This window comes from Pan paniscus, chromosome 19, assembly GCF_029289425.2.
Source record: "Pan paniscus chromosome 19, NHGRI_mPanPan1-v2.0_pri, whole genome shotgun sequence".
Classification (NCBI taxonomy): Eukaryota; Metazoa; Chordata; class Mammalia; order Primates; family Hominidae; genus Pan; species Pan paniscus.
Genome location: NC_073268.2, coordinates 92373706 through 92390404, shown reverse-complemented (window position 1 = coordinate 92390404; position 16699 = coordinate 92373706). Strand labels below are relative to the sequence as shown.

Genomic DNA, 16699 nt, shown 5'->3' with positions numbered 1-16699 from the left:
CAGCCTCCCAAGTAGCTGGGATTACAGGCATACGCCACCAAACCCGGCTAATTTTGTATTTTTAGCAGAGACGGGGGTTTTGCCATGTTGGTCAGGCTGGTCTTGAACTCCTGACCTCAGGTGATCCACCCGTCTTGGCCTCCCAAAGTGTTGGGATTACAGGCATGAGCCACCGCGCCTGGCCCACTCTGTCTGCTTTCTAAGTGGACTAACTGCCTGCCCCTCTGCTTGGCACACTCGGATCCCACATCTTCCCATGTTCCCAAACCCCCTTCTGCGCTGCTCATTCTGGATTGCAGTGAGGCCCTTTTTTCCAGCCCCATTGTTCTTTCTCCTTCGTCATGGCTAGCGTCTCTGGCATATTGGGCCTGGAGGGTTTGCTGGCCTTGTTGTTGTATCATCTCTCCTGGGTCAGTCTTTGTCCCTTCGTCCAAGTCCTGCATTTTGGGGTTCCCAGTACAGTTCCTGACATGGAGGAGGCTTCAGCATTTGTTGAAAAAATAATAAGGATGTCGCCTGGGCTGGAGTGCAGTGGTGCGATCTCAGCTTACTGTAGCCTCTGCCTCCCAGGTTTGAGCAATTCTCCTGCCTCGGCCTCCCAAAGTGCTGGGATTACAGGCGGAGCCACCGCGCCCAGCCAAACTCCCTTTTTCAGTGCACTACCAAAAATCAGAAAGCCACTGTAAAACTCAGTGAACATTTAGCATGTTGTTTAACAACTTTTCACAAGCTGACCCTGACTTTCAGGAAGTGAAATGAAAATGGCAGAGTTTATCTGAAGATCCACAGTCTAGAAACGGAACTACTACTCTTTTGAGGGGCGCCATCTCAGTGGCATCACTGGAAGGTCCAGATTGCCTGCCACACTGGTAATCAATTATGGGGGGTCAGGTGCCAACAGATGTCTGGCTTTAAGGGATTTAAGTCCATGCTGAAAGGTGGAAAGGGAGAAGAGGACATAGAAACAAATTTGTTTTTTCAGAGCACAAGGCTTTTGTGTGCTGAGGTGGCCATGTGTGTCAAAGTCAGCCCCTCTTCCTGGGAGCCGAGAGGAAATCTCTCAAAACTAGAAGGGAAAGGTGCTTTCTCCACATCAATCCAGCTTCGGAGACATTCTATTCATGACATATGCTACTTCCCCCAGAACAACAATGAAGCGTTCTGTGTGCTAACAACATAGCTTAGAAAACAGAAATTCTGCGTTTTTATAAAACTTGATAAAAAATAGTACTTCAGACTGTACAGTCACCAGAAGTACACAGTTATCCAAAATGCACACGCTTCCCTCAGCATCTCCAGCAGGTGCCTGGTATGTTCAGGCATCTCCACTTCCCATAGAGTCATTCCCCTCCTCGCCAGTGTCAGCTTTTTCCTTTTTCCCTTGGGTACCTTCTCTCCCTTCTTTGCAGTGGCCTTTTTCGGCCTGGGCTCTGGCTTTGGAGGGAGGAGCAGGTTTAGTAGACAGCCTCACAGATCTTCTCTGTGGTTCGTCTTTCACCTTGGCCTCATCTCCCTTAGCATCCCCTTCAGCCTTTCTCTTGGGCATGGTGGCAACGAAAGCAGCCGGACGTAGGCACTGGGAGCGGGATGCAGTGGCGGTGCACGGACTGCGCTCAGTCGGGGGTCATTCTCGCTTCCTCTTCTTCATACTGCTCCAAGACTTATTCTTTTGCCCCAGATAAAATGTTGGTTTAGATTAATCTTTACTCCCTCCAAATGTTTCTAGCTGTTGCATCATGAGTGCTTTGCTTTTCTGCTTTTTTTTTTTATTCTCCAGACAAGGTCTCTGTTGTCCAGGCTGAAGTGCAGTGGCACAGTTTCAGCTCACACTGCAGCCATGACCTTCCCTGGCTCAGGTGATCCTCCCACTGGGACTACAGGCACGTGTCACCATGTCCAGCTAATTATTTTTTTGAGATAGAATCTCGCTGTGTCACCCAGACTGGAGTGGAGTGGCGCGATCACGGCTCACTGCAAGCTCTGCCTCCCAGGTTCAAGTGATTCTTCTGCCTCAGCCTCCTGAGTAGCTGGGACTATAGTCGTGCGCCACCATGCCTGGCTAATTTTTGTATTTTTAGTAGAGACAGGGTTTCACCATATTGGCCGGGCTGGTCTCGAAGAACTCTTTTTTTTTTTTTTTTTTGAGACGGAATCTCGCTGTGTCACCCAGGCTGGAGTGCAGTGGCGCGATCTCGGCTCACTGCAAGCTCTGCCTCCCGGGTTCACGCCATTCTCCTGCCTCAGTCTCCCGAGTAGCTGGGACTACAGGCGCCCGCCACCACGCCCGGCTAATTTTTTGTGTTTTTAGTAGAGACGGGGTTTCACTGTGTTAGCCAGGATGGTCTTGATCTCCTGACCTCGTGATCTGCCCACCTCGGCCTCCCAAAGTGCTGGGATTACAGGCGTGAGCCACCGCGCCCAGCTAATTCTTGTATTTTTTGTAGAGACAGGATTTTGTCATGTTGCCTAGGCTGTTCTTGAACTCTGGTGCTCAAGTGATCTGCTTTCCTCAGCCCTCCTAAAGTGCTAGGATTACAGGCATGTGCCACCGCGCCCGGCATGAAGTGCTTTTGTTTTTCTTTTTTCTCCTTTTTAACATAGGAGCTTTTCTTAAAACTTTAGAACATTTTTATTTTTCAGAAACAAGAGTTGAAATAAAAGAATCTGTTCGTGGCCAAGATATTTTCATTATACAGACAATACCCAGGTAAGAGGACTGACTACTTTATCTCTTTTCTGTAAAAACCTTAACAATATAATTGATTATCTTTTCATATGAACAACAACTTAGTGTTTTTAAAAGTTATATATTCAGGCCGGGCGTGTGGCTCACGCCTGTTATGCCAGCACTTTGGGAGGCCGAGGTGGGCGGATCACAAGGTCAGGAGTTCGAGACCAGCCTGACCAATATGTTGAAACCGCGTCTCTGTTAAAAATACAGAAATTGCTGGCTGGGCGCAGTGGCTCACGCCTGTAATCCCAGCACTTTGGAAGGCCGAGGCAGGCGGATCACGAGGTCAGGAGATCGAGACCATCCTGGCTAACATGGTGAAACCCCGTCTCCACTAAAAAATACAAAAAAATTAGCTGGGCGTGGTGGCGGGCACCTGTAGTCCCAGCTACTTAGGAGGCTGAGACAGGAGAATGGCGTGAACCCAGGAGGCAGAGCTTGCAGTGAGCCGAGATCGTGCCACTGCACTCCAGCCTGGGCTACAGAACAAGACTCCATCTCAAAAAAAAAACAAAATAAACAAAAAACAAAAATTAGCTGGGCATGGTGGCATGCGCCTGTAGTCCAGCTGTTTGAGAGGCTAAGGCGGGAGAAGTGCTTGAACCCAGGAGGCAGAGGTGAGCTGAGATCGCACCACTGCACTCTAGCCTGGGCGACAGAGTGAGACTGTCTCACCAAAGAAAAAAAAAAAGTTACACATTCGTTTGCATGTTAAACTAAATGCTTCCCCAAATACAATTACTGTCTTTTGGAATTCCTACCATTTGTCACACTGTACTGTTACCTGTTTACTTCTCTCCAGGCTTTTTTTTGGGACAGTCTCACTCTGTCACCCCGGCTGGAGTGCAGTGGCACAGTCTTGGCTCACTGCAGCCTCTACCTCCTGGGTTCAAGTGATTCTCCTGCCTCAGCCTCCCTAGTAGGTGGGATTACAGGTGCCCACCACCATGCCCAGTTAATTTTTGTATTTTTAGTAGAGACAGGGTTTCACTATGTTGGCCAGGCTTGTCTTGAACTCCTGACCTCAAGTGATCCATCCACCTCAGCCTCCCAAAGTTTTGGGATTTCAGGCGTGAGCCACCACTCCCCAAGTTTTAAACTCCTCAAGGACAAAGGGTTTTCCCATGGTTTGCACTGACCCCAGGCCAGTGTCCATCAGCTCAGCTCTGCTGAAAAGCTTCTAGTTGTTACGTGTGGTGCATAAACTGCTCCTGGTTCATACCCATCAAGAGAGGTTTTTGCACTGCATTTTATCTTGCGCCGTGGCCTGTTTCTAGCCTATCTCTGTTTCAGAGATCGTCGCCCTTGCTTCCCTCAGGGCAGGGGGCTGACACCTGGGGAATCCTGGCCTGCTTGAGTGAGAACGTTCATGCTTCTATGCGGGACTATCTCCTTTCTCATCGCCTGACAGGGAGTGGGCCATTATACCATCTGTGTCTCTGAAAGATCTAGACCTTCATGTCCTGATCAGTGTACATTCCCCAGACCATATTAGTAATAAGAATGGCACTGAGTGTGCCACCAGTGTGCTGGATGCTTTATATGTTTCGTTTTTGTTTGTTTTGTTTTTTTGAGACGGAGTCTCACTCTGTTGCCCAGGCTGGAGTGCAGTGGTGTGATCTTGGCTCACTGCAGCCTCCACCTCCCGGGTTCAAGTGATTCTACCTCAGCCTCCCGAGTATCTGGGATTACAGGCGCCTGCCACCATGCCCGGGTAATTTTTTTGTATTTTTAGTAGTGATGGGGTTTTACCATGTTGGCCAGGCTGGTCTCGAACTCCTGGCCTCAAGTGATCCGCCTGCCTCAGCCTCCTAAAGTGCTGGGATTATAGGCGTGAGCCACTGCGCCCAGCCCTATTCAGTCTTCTTTAGTTTGGAGCAGTTCCTCATGGCCTTTATTTGACTTTCTTTTTTTTTTTTTAATTTGAGATAGGGTCTTGCTCTGTCACTCATGCAGGAATGCAGTGACACGATCATGGCTCACTGCAGCCTTAAGCTCCTGAACTCAAAGCGATCCTCCCACCTCAGCCTCCTTAGTAGCTGGGACCATAGGTGTGTGCCACCATCCTGGGCTAATTTTTTGTATTCTTAGTAGAGATGAGGTTTTGCCATGTTGCCCAGGCTGGTCTTGAACTCCTGGACTAAGAAGTGATCCACCCGCCTCAGCCTCCCAAAGTGCTGGGATTACAGACATGAACCACCACACCCGGCCTTGACTTTGAAAACTTTGACACATTTGAAGACTGACGTTTTACCGATTACTTTGTCGAATGTCCCTCAATTTGGGTTTCACCATGATGGCTCTTTCACTATGATGAGATTCAGGTACCTCGGAAGGAAGCTGTGTTCCTGTTGTCTTGTCTTCCTGCTGCTTCATGACATCTTGTGTGGATGCATCGGTTTATTCAGTCTCTTGTGTGTCAGTTTGTTTCTAGTCTTATGCTGATATAATAGAGGCTGCTGTGAGCCTCATCGTATGTACATCATATTGTCGGTGTTTCAGGTGTATCTGTAGGAAGATCCTAAGAAATTTCTGGTTGTGAGGGTCCATGCCTTGTGGTATTGAGGGAAGGGGCTGTGTTGCCCTCATTGAGGATATACGAATTCACATTTTCTCCAGCAGTTTTGGTTTTGTATTGTTTGCCTCCTGGTGACTGGAGTCTTTTTTGCCTGGTGGTTTTGTTTGACTCTCCATCTTTTATTTTTAGACGGAGTCTCACTCTGTCGCCCAGGCTGGAGTGCAGTGGCGCAATCTTGGCTTACTGCAAGCTCCGCCTCCCGAGTTCACGCCATTCTCCTGCCTCAGCCTCCCGAGTAGCTGGGACTACAGGCGCCCACCACCACGCCCGGCTAATTTTTTGTATTTTTAGTAGAGACGGGGTTTCACCATGTTAGCCAGGATGGTCTCGATCTCCTAACCTCGTGATCCACCCGCCTCGGCCTCCCAAAGTGCTGGGATTATAGGCGTGAGCCACGGTGCCCAGCCATTGGGGTCTAATTCTAAAAGCATGATTGATTGGTGAAGTCTCTTTACTACCCTAATTGAATTTGTGATAACGAAAGAATTTGTCATGTAAAGAGTTATCTTTAAGAAATCTTGTTGGCCAGGTACAGTGACTCACACCTGTAATCCCAGGACTTTGAGACACCAAGGCAGGAGGATCACTTGAGTCCAAGATGGCTTGAGAACAGCCTGGGCAACATAGCGAGACTCCATCTCTACAAATAAAATTTGAAAATTAGCCAGGCATGGTGGTGTGCACCTGTAGTCTGAGCTACTCGGGTGGCTGAGTTGGGAGGATTGCTTGAGCCTAGGCGGTCGAGGCTACAGTGAGCTGTGATTGCACCACTCTACTCTAACCTGGGCAACAGAGCCAGATCTTATCTCAAAAAAAAAAAAAAAAAAAAAAAAGTCAAATTGTTAACACTAATTCGTTGGTCTGCATTGTAATCTGGAATTTGAGTTGGACTTCTCCAGAAAAAGACTGAACTGAGTTGGTGCATGATCAGAGCAGTTCTCCTCTGGCACATGAGCAGCTGTGCTCTTGGCATCTTTGTTTTGTTACATGTATTTAGGGATCATCTATGAGTCAGGGGAGGAGCTAAGACGTTATAATCTTCTCACGGCAGAGACCCCATTTTGTTAGATAGTCCAGCAGTCTCCAACCTTTTTGGCACCAGGGACCAGTTTTGTGAAAGGCAGTCCCCGCCACCCCCCCGCTTTTTTTTTTTTGAGATGGAGTTTCGTTCTTGTTGCCCAGGCTGGAGTGCAATGGCGCGATCTCGGTTCACTGCAAACCCCACCACAAACCCCGCCTCCCAGGTTCAAGCAATTCTCCTGCCTCAGCCTCCCGAGTAGCTGGGACTACAGGCATGTGCCACTACGCCCGGCTAATTTTGTATTTTTAGTAGTGATGGGGTTTCTCCATGTTGGTCAGGCTGGTCTCAAACTCCCAACCTCAAGTGATCTGCCTGCCTCGGCCTCCCAAAGTGCCGGCATTACAGGCGTGAGCCACCATGCCAGGCCGTTCATGGTTATCTCAAACTAGTCGAGCATAGAAACAGCATATTGTTAGTGTCCTTTGTGATAAGAAGTTGAATTTTATAAAATTCTTGGCTTTGATATCACATGGTAACCAAGAGTGCTCAATATAAGTATTTAACACGTGCAATCTAGAGTGATGCTGGGGGTAGTAAAGACTGAACTTGACAAACAAAGGATCATCAGTGTGCAAGTGTCTTCCAGGGAAGGGACAAAAGAAGCATGAAAAAATGACTTAGTTAATAGCAAATTGGGAAACACTTACCGTTTTTCTCACTTGTGTCTTGAGTATTAGGAAATTGGACCATGGTCAGGTGTGGTGGCTCATGCCTTTAATCCTAGTACTTTGGGAGACCAAGGTGAGAGGATCACTTGAGGCCAGGAGTTCAAGACCAGCCTGGGCAATATACTAAGACCCTGTCTCTATTCTTTTTTTTTTTTTTTTTTTTTTTTTTTTGAGACAAGGCCTTGCTCTGTCACACAGGCTGGAGTGCAGTGGCACGATCTCGGCTCACTGCAGCCTCCACCTCCCAGGCTCAAGTGATTCTCCTGTCTCAGCACCCACCATCTTACCCTCCCAAGTAGCTGGGGCTACAGGCACATGCCACCATGCATGGCTAATTTTGTATTTTTAGTAGAGACAGGGTTTTGCCATGTTGCCCAGGCTGGTCTTGAACTCCTGAGCTCAGCTGATCCGCTTGCCCCGGCCTCCCGAGGTGCTTGGATTACATGCATGAGGCACTGTGCCCAGCTTTTATTTAAAAGAAAAAAGAAATTTTGGCCAAAGGAAGAAGTAGGAAGCACTTCATAGAGGTGTAGCAGAGTCTTGTACAATAACAATGACAATTTTACATACGTCAACATGGAAAGGCACCTTCCCTGTTGAAAAAGGCACATAGGTATAAATGGGTACTTCTGAAAACCAGAACCCTCTCCTGAAGATGGTGAAGTTTCTTTATGTGTATTTGGTGTTGAGATAAAAGCTGCAAGTCTCTTCCCAGTGGTTCAGTTTAAGAGCATCAAAGCAAAAATATCATCACCTGGCATTTTCTCTGTCTCTTAAGCTGATAGGGATGGAAGAAGAAAGGAAAAATTTGGAAAAAAGACAGAGGTTGGATGTGTTGTTTTGTGTGGGTGTGCAGCCCATAAAGAAGGTTATTAGGTTTGTCACAATAAACTGGTTCTTTTTGTTGTTTTTTTGAGATGGAGGCTTGCTGTGTTACCCAGGCTGGAGTGCAGTGGCCTGATCTCGGCTCACTGCAACCTCTGCCTCCCAGGTTCAAGCAATTCTCCTGCCTCAGCCTCCTGAGTAGCTGGGATTATAGGCGTGTGCCACCACAGCCAGCTGATTTTTGTATTTTTAGTAGAGACGGGGTTTCACAGTGTTGACCAGAATGGTCTCAAACTCCTGACCTCAGGTGATCCACCCGCCTTGGCCTCCCAAAGTGCTGAGATTATAGACGTGAGCCACCGTGCCCAGTCAATAAACTAGTTTTTGTAGTGCTTGAGTACTGGATACTTTAGTACCAACTAAAGAACACAGATAATTTAATTTAATTTAATTTTTTTTTTGAGACGAGTTTCTTTCTTGTTGCCCAGGCTGGAGTGCAGTGGTGCGACCTCGGCTCACTACAACCTCCGCCTTCCAGGTTCAAGTGATTCTCCTGCCTGAGCCTCCTGAGTAGCTGGGATTACTGGCATGTACCACCATGCCTGGCTAATTTTGTATTTTTAGTAGAGATGGGGTTTTACCATGTTGGCCAGGCTGGTTTTGAACCCCTGACCTCAGGTGATCCATCCACCTCGGCCTCCCAAAGTCCTGGGATTACAGGCATGAGCCACCACGCCTGGCCTAATTTTTTATTTTATTTTATATTTTATTTTATTTATTTTTTGAGACGGAGTCTTGCTGTGTTGCCCAGGTTGGAGTGCAGTGGCACAATCTCGGCTTACTGCAACTTCTGCCTCCTGGGTTCAAGCAATTCTCCTGTCTCAGCTTCCTGAGTAGCTGGGATTACAGGTGCGCACCACCACACCCAGCTAATTTTTGTATTTTTAGTAGAGATGGGGTTTCTCCATGTTGCCTAGGCTGGTCTCGAACTCCTGACCTTAGGTGATTCACCTGCCTCAGCCTCCCAGAATGTTAGGATTACAGGCATGAGCCACTGTGCCCGACCTGGTTTTTTAATATTATCTGCAGTTACATAGATGAAGGAATATCTTTTACAGGTTTTTCTGTTGTTGGGAGGAAGGGGGCATTGCCTAAAGTAATAAGGCTAATTTTAGGCAAACAGACCAAAGCTTAGACATTAAAATAAGCTTAGTTGCCTTCAGAGCTGTTGTTCTAAAATCACATAGATACCTTTTTTTGGTGCTGTTTTTGCTTGGAATAACTTTGGAACTACTGCTTCCAAACTTGCAGCATATTTCTTTTGACTGTTCTAATAATAGCAACCTTTTGGTCGTTGAGGATAGGTTTAATTTTTGGAAATGGCAAAAAGCCATTCAGAACAAAATGATTATTTTGGGTAATTGAACTGTGTGATACTCAGAGATTTTCCAGATATACCAAGCAATGGAACTAAGTAAAATATGAAGCTTATGAAGTATATTTTAAAGGTTAATTTTTATGTTTATGTACAAGTTCTAGTGTGTTGATGTAAAGTAAGAAGACTCATTAAAATAACATTTACAGCTGGGCACGGTGGCTCACACCTGTAATCCCAGCACTTTGGGAGGCTGAGGCAGGTGGATCAGTTGGTCAGGAGTTTGAGACCAGACTAGCCAACATGGTGAAACCCCGTCTCTACTAAAAATACAAAAAATTAACCAGGCATGGTGGCAGGTGCCTGTAATCCCAGATATTCGGAAAGCTGAGGTGGGAGAATCGATTGAACCCGGAAGGCAGAGGTTGCAGTGAGCCACGATGGTGCTACTGCACTCTCGCCTTCCAGCCTGGGTGACAGAGTGACTCAGTCTCAAAACAACAACAAAAAATTTACAGCTGCTGCAGATGATTAATTGTTACAGTTGGGAGCAGGGTAAATTCTTCCCCATTACTTCCAGCTGTGGTGTGGTTTCTCTTTTGCAAGCCTGGCTAGTTTAATGAATGCGTATACCATGCCTGTTTCCTCATCTCAGGTTAGTTTGTTGTTGTTGTTGTTGTTGTTGTTTTCCAATATGGAACACTTCACGAATTTGCGTGTCATCCTTGCACAGGGGCCATGCTAATCTTCTCTGTATCATTCCAATTTTAGTATATGTGCTGCCGAAGAGAGCACACCTCAGGTTAGTTTTTGCCTGTCCAAAATGCTGGAGCAGTAAGGGCTGGACTTAATATAGGATGTGGTTTTCTTAGGGGAAAGAAAAGTAGTTGGTTGGCTGGGCGTGGTGGCTCAAGCTGTACTCCCAGCACTTTGGGAGGCCAAGGCGGGAGGATTGCCTGAGCCCAGGGGCACAAGACCAGCTGGGCAACATGGTGAGACCTTTCTCTATTTAAAAAAAAGAAAGAAAAGTAGTTGGTAAAACAATTAAGAATGTCCTACTTAGAGAGAAAGACTACAAGAGCTAGCCAGGGTGTACTTGCAACATTCTTAGGGAACAGATAAAGCAGAGACTGCCAGCCGATTTCTCTTCGCCCTGCTAGTTCACAGAGTAACTGCCTGGTGTCCAATTTGTCCAGTATCTCTCAGTGAATGGGTAAAGCCAATGTGACAAAGCCCCTTTTGTCACCTTTCTGACCAATAAGGGGTGAGGTATGGGGCTTTCTTTAGCGTTGGGCTGGAGGATGTTGAATCCCTTGGAAAAATGGAAAATAAAAACCTCATGGGAAATTGCTCTTTTTTTTTTTTTTTTTCTTGAGATGGAGTTTCACTCTTGTTGCCCAGGCTGGAGTGCAATGGCATGATCTCGGCTCACCACAACCTCCACCTCCCAGGTTCAAGCTATTCTCCTGCCTCAGCCTCCTGAGTAGCTGGGATTACAGGCATGCACCACCATGCCTGGCTAATTTTGTATTTTTAGTTGAGACGGGGGTTTCTCCATGTTGGTCAGGCTGGTCTCGAACTCCCGACCCAGGTAATCCGCCTGCCTCGGCCTCCCAAAGTGCTGGGATTACAGGTGTGAGCCACCGTGCCTGGCCTTTTTTTTTTTTTTTTGAGAAGGATTCTCGCTCTGTAGCCCAGGCTGGAGTGCAGTGGTATGATGTCGGCTCACTACAACCTCTGCCTCCCAGGTTCAAGCAATTCTTCTGCCTCAGCCTCCCAAGTAGCTGGGATTACAGGCGCCTGCAACCATGCCCGGCTAATTTTTGAATTTTTAGTAGAGACGGGCTTTCACCATGTTGGTTAGGCTGGTCTCTAACTCCTGACCTCAGGTGATCCACCTGTCTTGGCCTCTCGGATTACTGGCGTGAGCCACCGCATCCGGCCCAGAAATTGCTTATTAATGAAAGGAATGTTACCCTGAAATCAAGACTTCTCAAAAATGGTTTATCTTGTTCATTAATGTTTTATTATCTGGGCCTCCCTTGTGCTGTGTTCTCCAAAACTCATGGTGTCATACACTTGTGTATTTTACTTGATTTTGTTTTTATTTTTTTGTGTGTTTTTTGAGAGATGGGGTCTCACTCTGTTGCCCAGGTTGGAGTGCAGTGGTGCAGTCACAGCTCATTATATGGGTTTGAGGGATCCTCCCACCTCAGCCTCCCGAAGAGCTAGGACTACAGGTGAGCACCACCGTGCCTGGCTGATTTTTAAATTTTATTTTATTTTTAGAGACCAGGTCTTGCTATGTTGCCCAGGCTGGTATCAAACTCCTGGCTTCAAGCAATACTCCTGCCTTGGCCTCTCAAAGTGCTAGGATTACAAGCATAAGCTACTGCACTTGGTCCACTTGTGTATTGTCTATGACAAAGCCAGCTAAAAACCCACTACTTGAGCCTGAGTGTGGTGGCTCACACCTGTAATCCCAACACACTTTGGGAGGCCGAGGCAGGTGGATCACCTGAGGTCAGGAGTTAAGACCAGCCTGGCCAACATGGTGAAACCCCATCTCTACTAAAAATACAAAAATTAGCTGGGCATGGTGGTGGGTGCCTGTAATCCCCGCTACTTGAGAGGCTGAGGCAGGAGAATTGCTTGAACCCAGGAGGCAGAGGTTGCAGTGAGCCGAGATCGCACCATTACACTCCAGCCTGGGTGACAAAAACGAATTTCCATCTCCAAAACAAAACAAAAAACAAAAAAAAGTCACTACTTGAACAGATAACGCTTACAGAAGCTACTAAATTAACTGACTCCAAACATATTGTGGATATTGGGATCTGGTTTATGAAGCCACAGCCAGCCTGGGTGTGGTGGCTCATGCCTATAATCCCAGCACTTTGGGAGGCTGAGATGGGAAGATTGCATGAACCCAGGAGTTCAAGACCAGCCGTGGCAACATAGTGAGACCCTGCCTCTTACAAAACAGAAAAGAAAAGAAAAAAAATCTTTTAAACAAAAAAGTCTCTGGGAAGGGGACCGCACATTCTTCCATGAGTCAGATGTGCTCCTTCTTGGGAAGAATGAGTACCTCGAGAATGGTCCCAGATGGCCTTTGGCTTTCTCTAGAGGTGGTTTGCCTTGTTTACCTACCACAGTGCTTGACTCAAGTTGCCCCCTAAATATGTGTTGCATGGATGATGAACTAAAATGGACTATTATGAATTCCCAACTTTCTTGAAAGTGTTTGATAATTGCTTTGATTCTACCAAAGATTATCTGACCTTTTGATGCCAGACTTGGCATTATTAATTTGGAAGTCTGAAGGAGAAAAATGCTCCAATTTATTGAGAGGAAAAATAAAAGGTAACTGGAAAATAATGGAATGGATTAGCAGTCTAAAAGGAATGTCTTAGCTGTCTTGAAGTTGAGCCCTGCATCAGTCTCCTCAGGGAGAAATTTTTTGTTTTTGTTTTTGTTTTTTTTAATCATAGAATGCTTGCAATAGTTAAGAAAAATCCAAATTACAAGGGTGAAATTGGAAGTTCCAGGAGTTGAACCTGGAAGTGGGAAACATTGTCAGAATAAAAGGATGTCCTTGAAATCGCTCACTCCCAAATGCACTCTGCCTTACAGAGAAGTGTAAACATAAATTGGAAGAGACTGGGAGGAAATGGCTTGATTACCCTTCAAGCTAGAAAGCATCTCTTGCTGAGTATTTCATTCAGCCACCTATTCAGCAAACGCTAACTCTGCTGTGTGTATGGCAGGCTTTCTGCTTTGCTGTAATGAGGGCAGCATCACCTACGTGTCAGTGTAGAGCTGATAATTGTTCAAGAACTGGTACCTGAAGAACCTGCTGCCATGGGTAGGAACTGATGACATGGGGAAGGGAAGGGAGATACAGTCCTGACCACCACCCCCACCCCAAGACGGGGATGTTTGAGGATGCGTGGATAGTCCAGGAAGAGCAGGAGGAAGCTAATGTGAGAAGTGAATACTGAGAGAGGTCCTGGAAGGATTTCAAGGCTCTCACCCCTTTTTAAAGGAAGAGCCTGTCTGGGAATGGTGGCGCATGCCTGTAATCCCAGTGCTTTGATAGGCTGAGGCGGGAGCATCACTTGAGCCCGGGAGTTCGAGGCTGCACTGAGCTAAGATTGTACCACTGCACTCTAGCCTGGGTGACAGGGTGAGACCATTTCTTAATAAGTGAGTGAGTAAGTGAAAGAAAGAAAGAATGAATGAATGAATGAATGAATGAATGCAGAGTCTACATTAGGTTTGATTATCCTTGGCAAAAGCTAGCAATCCAAATTTATAATCATTGGAAATCGCCTTTCCTTCTAATATCTTTCAGATTCATATTTCATTTTTTGTCTCTCTGGGTAATCTTTGTCAGGAATTTATATGTCAGGGAAAGAAAGGTCCAGGGAGGTTTTTGTTTGTTTGTTTTGTTTTGTTTTGTTTTTTGAGACAGAGTCTCACTCTGTTGCCCAGGCTGGAGTGCAGTGGCATGATCTCGGCTCACTGCAACCTCTGCCTCCCAGGTTCAAGAGATTCTCCTGCCTCAGCCTCCCCAGTAGCTGGGACTACAGGCACGTGCCACCACACCTGGCTAATTTTTGTATTTTTAGTAGAGACAAGGTTTCACCATATTGGCTGGGCTGCGTCCAGCCTCCAGGGAGGTTTTCGAAAATTAAGTTCCAGCTGGGCATAGTGGCCCATGCCTGTAATCCCAGCACTTTGGGAGGCCGAGGTGGGCGGATCACCTGAGGTCGGGAGTTCGAGACCAGCCTGACCAACATGGAGAAACCCTGTTTCTACTAAAAATACAAAATTAGCCACGTGTGGTGGTGCACACCTATAATCCCAGTTACTCGGGAGGATGAGACAGGAGAATTGCCTGAACCTGGGAGGCGGAGGTCGCAGTGAACTGAGATCACACCACTGCAGTCCAGCCTGGGCGACAGAGTGAGACTTCATCTCAAAAGGTCAGGAGATCAAGACCATCCTGGCTAACATGGTGAAACCCCGTCTCTACTAAAAATACAAAAAATTAGCCGGGCGAGGTGGCGGGCGCCTGTAGTCCCAGCTACTCGGGAGGCTGAGGCAGGAGAATGGCGTGAACCTCGGGGGGCAGAGCCTGCAGTGAGCTGAGATCGCGCCACTGCACTCCAACCTGGGCGACAGCGAGACTCCGTCTCAAAAAAAAAAAAAAAAATTATGTTCCAAGACCTCCCCACACTCAATGGAAAGAGACCAAATCTTTCTGTTAATGGCAGCTAAATGGAAGGGCAGTTGGGTTTCCCTTGGCATTCATGCTGGCCTAAGCCCAAATCCCTGGGAGGCTGCCAGCAGGTGTTGGGTAACTCTGGTCACCAGCAGTTGCTTCAGATGCCACTGCAGTAACGGGGTATGACACAGGAGACCCAGGTAAATGTGAGGGTGAGTTAACTGTGCTGTGAATAGGAGTAACCTCAGATGAAAGCTGGGGCTTACTCAGCTATGAAAAGTCAGAAAGCTTCCCCTGCCTTCATGAGGTGCCATTGTAAGCTGGTGTGATGGTAAAATTCCCACAACACCCATCTGGGCAGCCCATGTTAAGTTGATAAAGTCAAGATCTTTTCTAGGGTTGATACATGGAATTAATCCCCAAATACAAACTTTGACTGTTTCAGAGATGTGAATACAGCTGTGATGGAGTTGCTCATCATGGCTTACGCACTGAAGACTGCCTGTGCCAGGAACATTATTGGGGTCATCCCCTACTTCCCCTACAGCAAGCAGAGCAAGATGAGGAAGAGGGGTTCCATTGTGTGCAAGCTGCTAGCATCCATGCTGGCGAAAGCAGGTGAGTGTGCGCGGGGGCCCTGGGGTTCCAGCATGATCCTTTAGGGCTCTTTCCTAGTTGGACTTAGCTCATACCTCAGATATCCAATCTGGGATCTGAGTGTTTGTTTCCTTTTGAACAGTTTTGGCTAAGGATATGTGAGCTTGGTTAGAAATTCTTTTTTTTCCCTTATTCGCTTTGTCCTACTTTAGAATACCATTGCTTTAGTGTCTTCTCTTCTCTGTCATCTGTCACATATTTTCTATTTCATCTTGTCATCGCTAAATTCTTAGCTGGCAGTCTTGACATTCTTATGTGATCTTTTGATCTTCAGGTCTAGATTTCTATATCTGCTTTGTTAGCTAAATTCCATTTTTGTTCATAGTATTCAAGCTGGATTTTCTTTTACTCCCTCTCCCCCACCCTTGCCTTTCTACATAGTGGCTCATTTTCATTGCTTTATTCTCCTTGTGTGGCGGGGGCACGCTTTCTGGCCTGTAAATCAATGTAATATTTTACAATTGGGTTTCTATTCATCTGATGTCTGTTCTAAAACTTTAACGTATATTTGGGTCCTCGGAAAGAAATGTATGGTCCTCCCTCAATGTCCTTATAGGATTGGTTCCAGGAACCCATCTCCCCCTTCCCCGGCTCCTCAGCAGATACCAAAACCCAAAGATACTCAAGTCTTCCATATAAAATGCCATAGTATTTGCATATAACCAACACAGTCATCTGTAGATTATTTATAAATACCTAATACCATATAAACACTATATAAATTGTTGTTATGCTGTCTTGTTTAGGGAATAATGATGAGAAAAAAGTTTCATACCTGCTCAGTACAGACACAACCATTGTAGGCCTAACTACCTTTTCAGTCTGTGTTTCGTTGAATCCACACGTGGAACCGATAGATCCAGATGGTCAACTGTATGTGAATTTCATCCTCTCCAAAAAACTATAGTGTTTCTGGAAAGAACAAGTAATACTGGTTCTACGCCCTGGAAGTTTTGCTGTGACCTTTGACCATTTGCAATGTGTTTATATGTATGTACCTTTTCCTCTTCAGTACTCTTGGTTATAAGAGTATCTCTTCATTGTTTTTCTATAAGAATACTTGAAACATTCTTTATTACATACAGAAATTATTCTAAGCTTCAATATCTTTGTGTTATATGAGTTTCTTTTCTTCTAATATGTATATTACTTTGCGTTTGTGTTCTTGCTACTTTTTGCCTTCGCTACAGTTCTTTATCCTTTCTTTTAAGATTCTGTAATCAAGGCCTTACTGTTTTTTACATCTCTTCGGTATTAATTCCATATTCATATTTTTGCTTCTGCCACATTATTCTTTTCTCAATTTTCTGGACCAAGCCAAAAATCAATAATTCCCACTTTCTCAGCTTTAGTTCTTTGTCCATGTGGAAGGTTGTAGCCTTCTCTACATTAAGGCTTTATTAAGGTTAACAATCAAGCCTGTGACTGCAGTGCTTAATCACAGTACCCCCGTCTTCAGTCTGCTGGTAGGAAGCAGGAGTTGAGCATCTAGTTTAGGTCCACTGTAGCCATTTACCTGTAGGGGTGAACTTTGTAATTTTTTGTTTTAAAATT

The 16699-nt window shown here is 46.0% G+C and overlaps 1 protein-coding gene and 1 non-coding gene across 4 annotated transcripts in view; one reads left to right on the top strand and one right to left on the bottom strand.

Moving 5' to 3' along the window:
* The window catches only part of PRPSAP1 (phosphoribosyl pyrophosphate synthetase associated protein 1), a 43513-nt gene that overhangs the window by 6792 nt on the left and 20022 nt on the right, over positions 1-16699 (top strand). The window contains exons 1-3 of one of the 3 annotated variants that reach the window (XM_063599418.1): positions 750-869; positions 2641-2707; positions 14934-15106. In XM_063599418.1, coding sequence (XP_063455488.1) covers positions 14953-15106 — 154 coding nt within the window. In that variant the 5' untranslated portion in view covers positions 750-869; positions 2641-2707; positions 14934-14952. Of the gene's footprint in view, positions 1-749; positions 870-2640; positions 2708-14933; positions 15107-16699 lie in introns of those variants that run through there. The other 2 variants (XM_003813244.5, XM_034942937.3) reach the window with 2 other exon arrangements.
* Positions 9947-10053, bottom strand: LOC112437711 (U6 spliceosomal RNA). Its single transcript, XR_003026255.1, has one exon. It is a non-coding gene; the product is annotated as a U6 spliceosomal RNA (small nuclear RNA).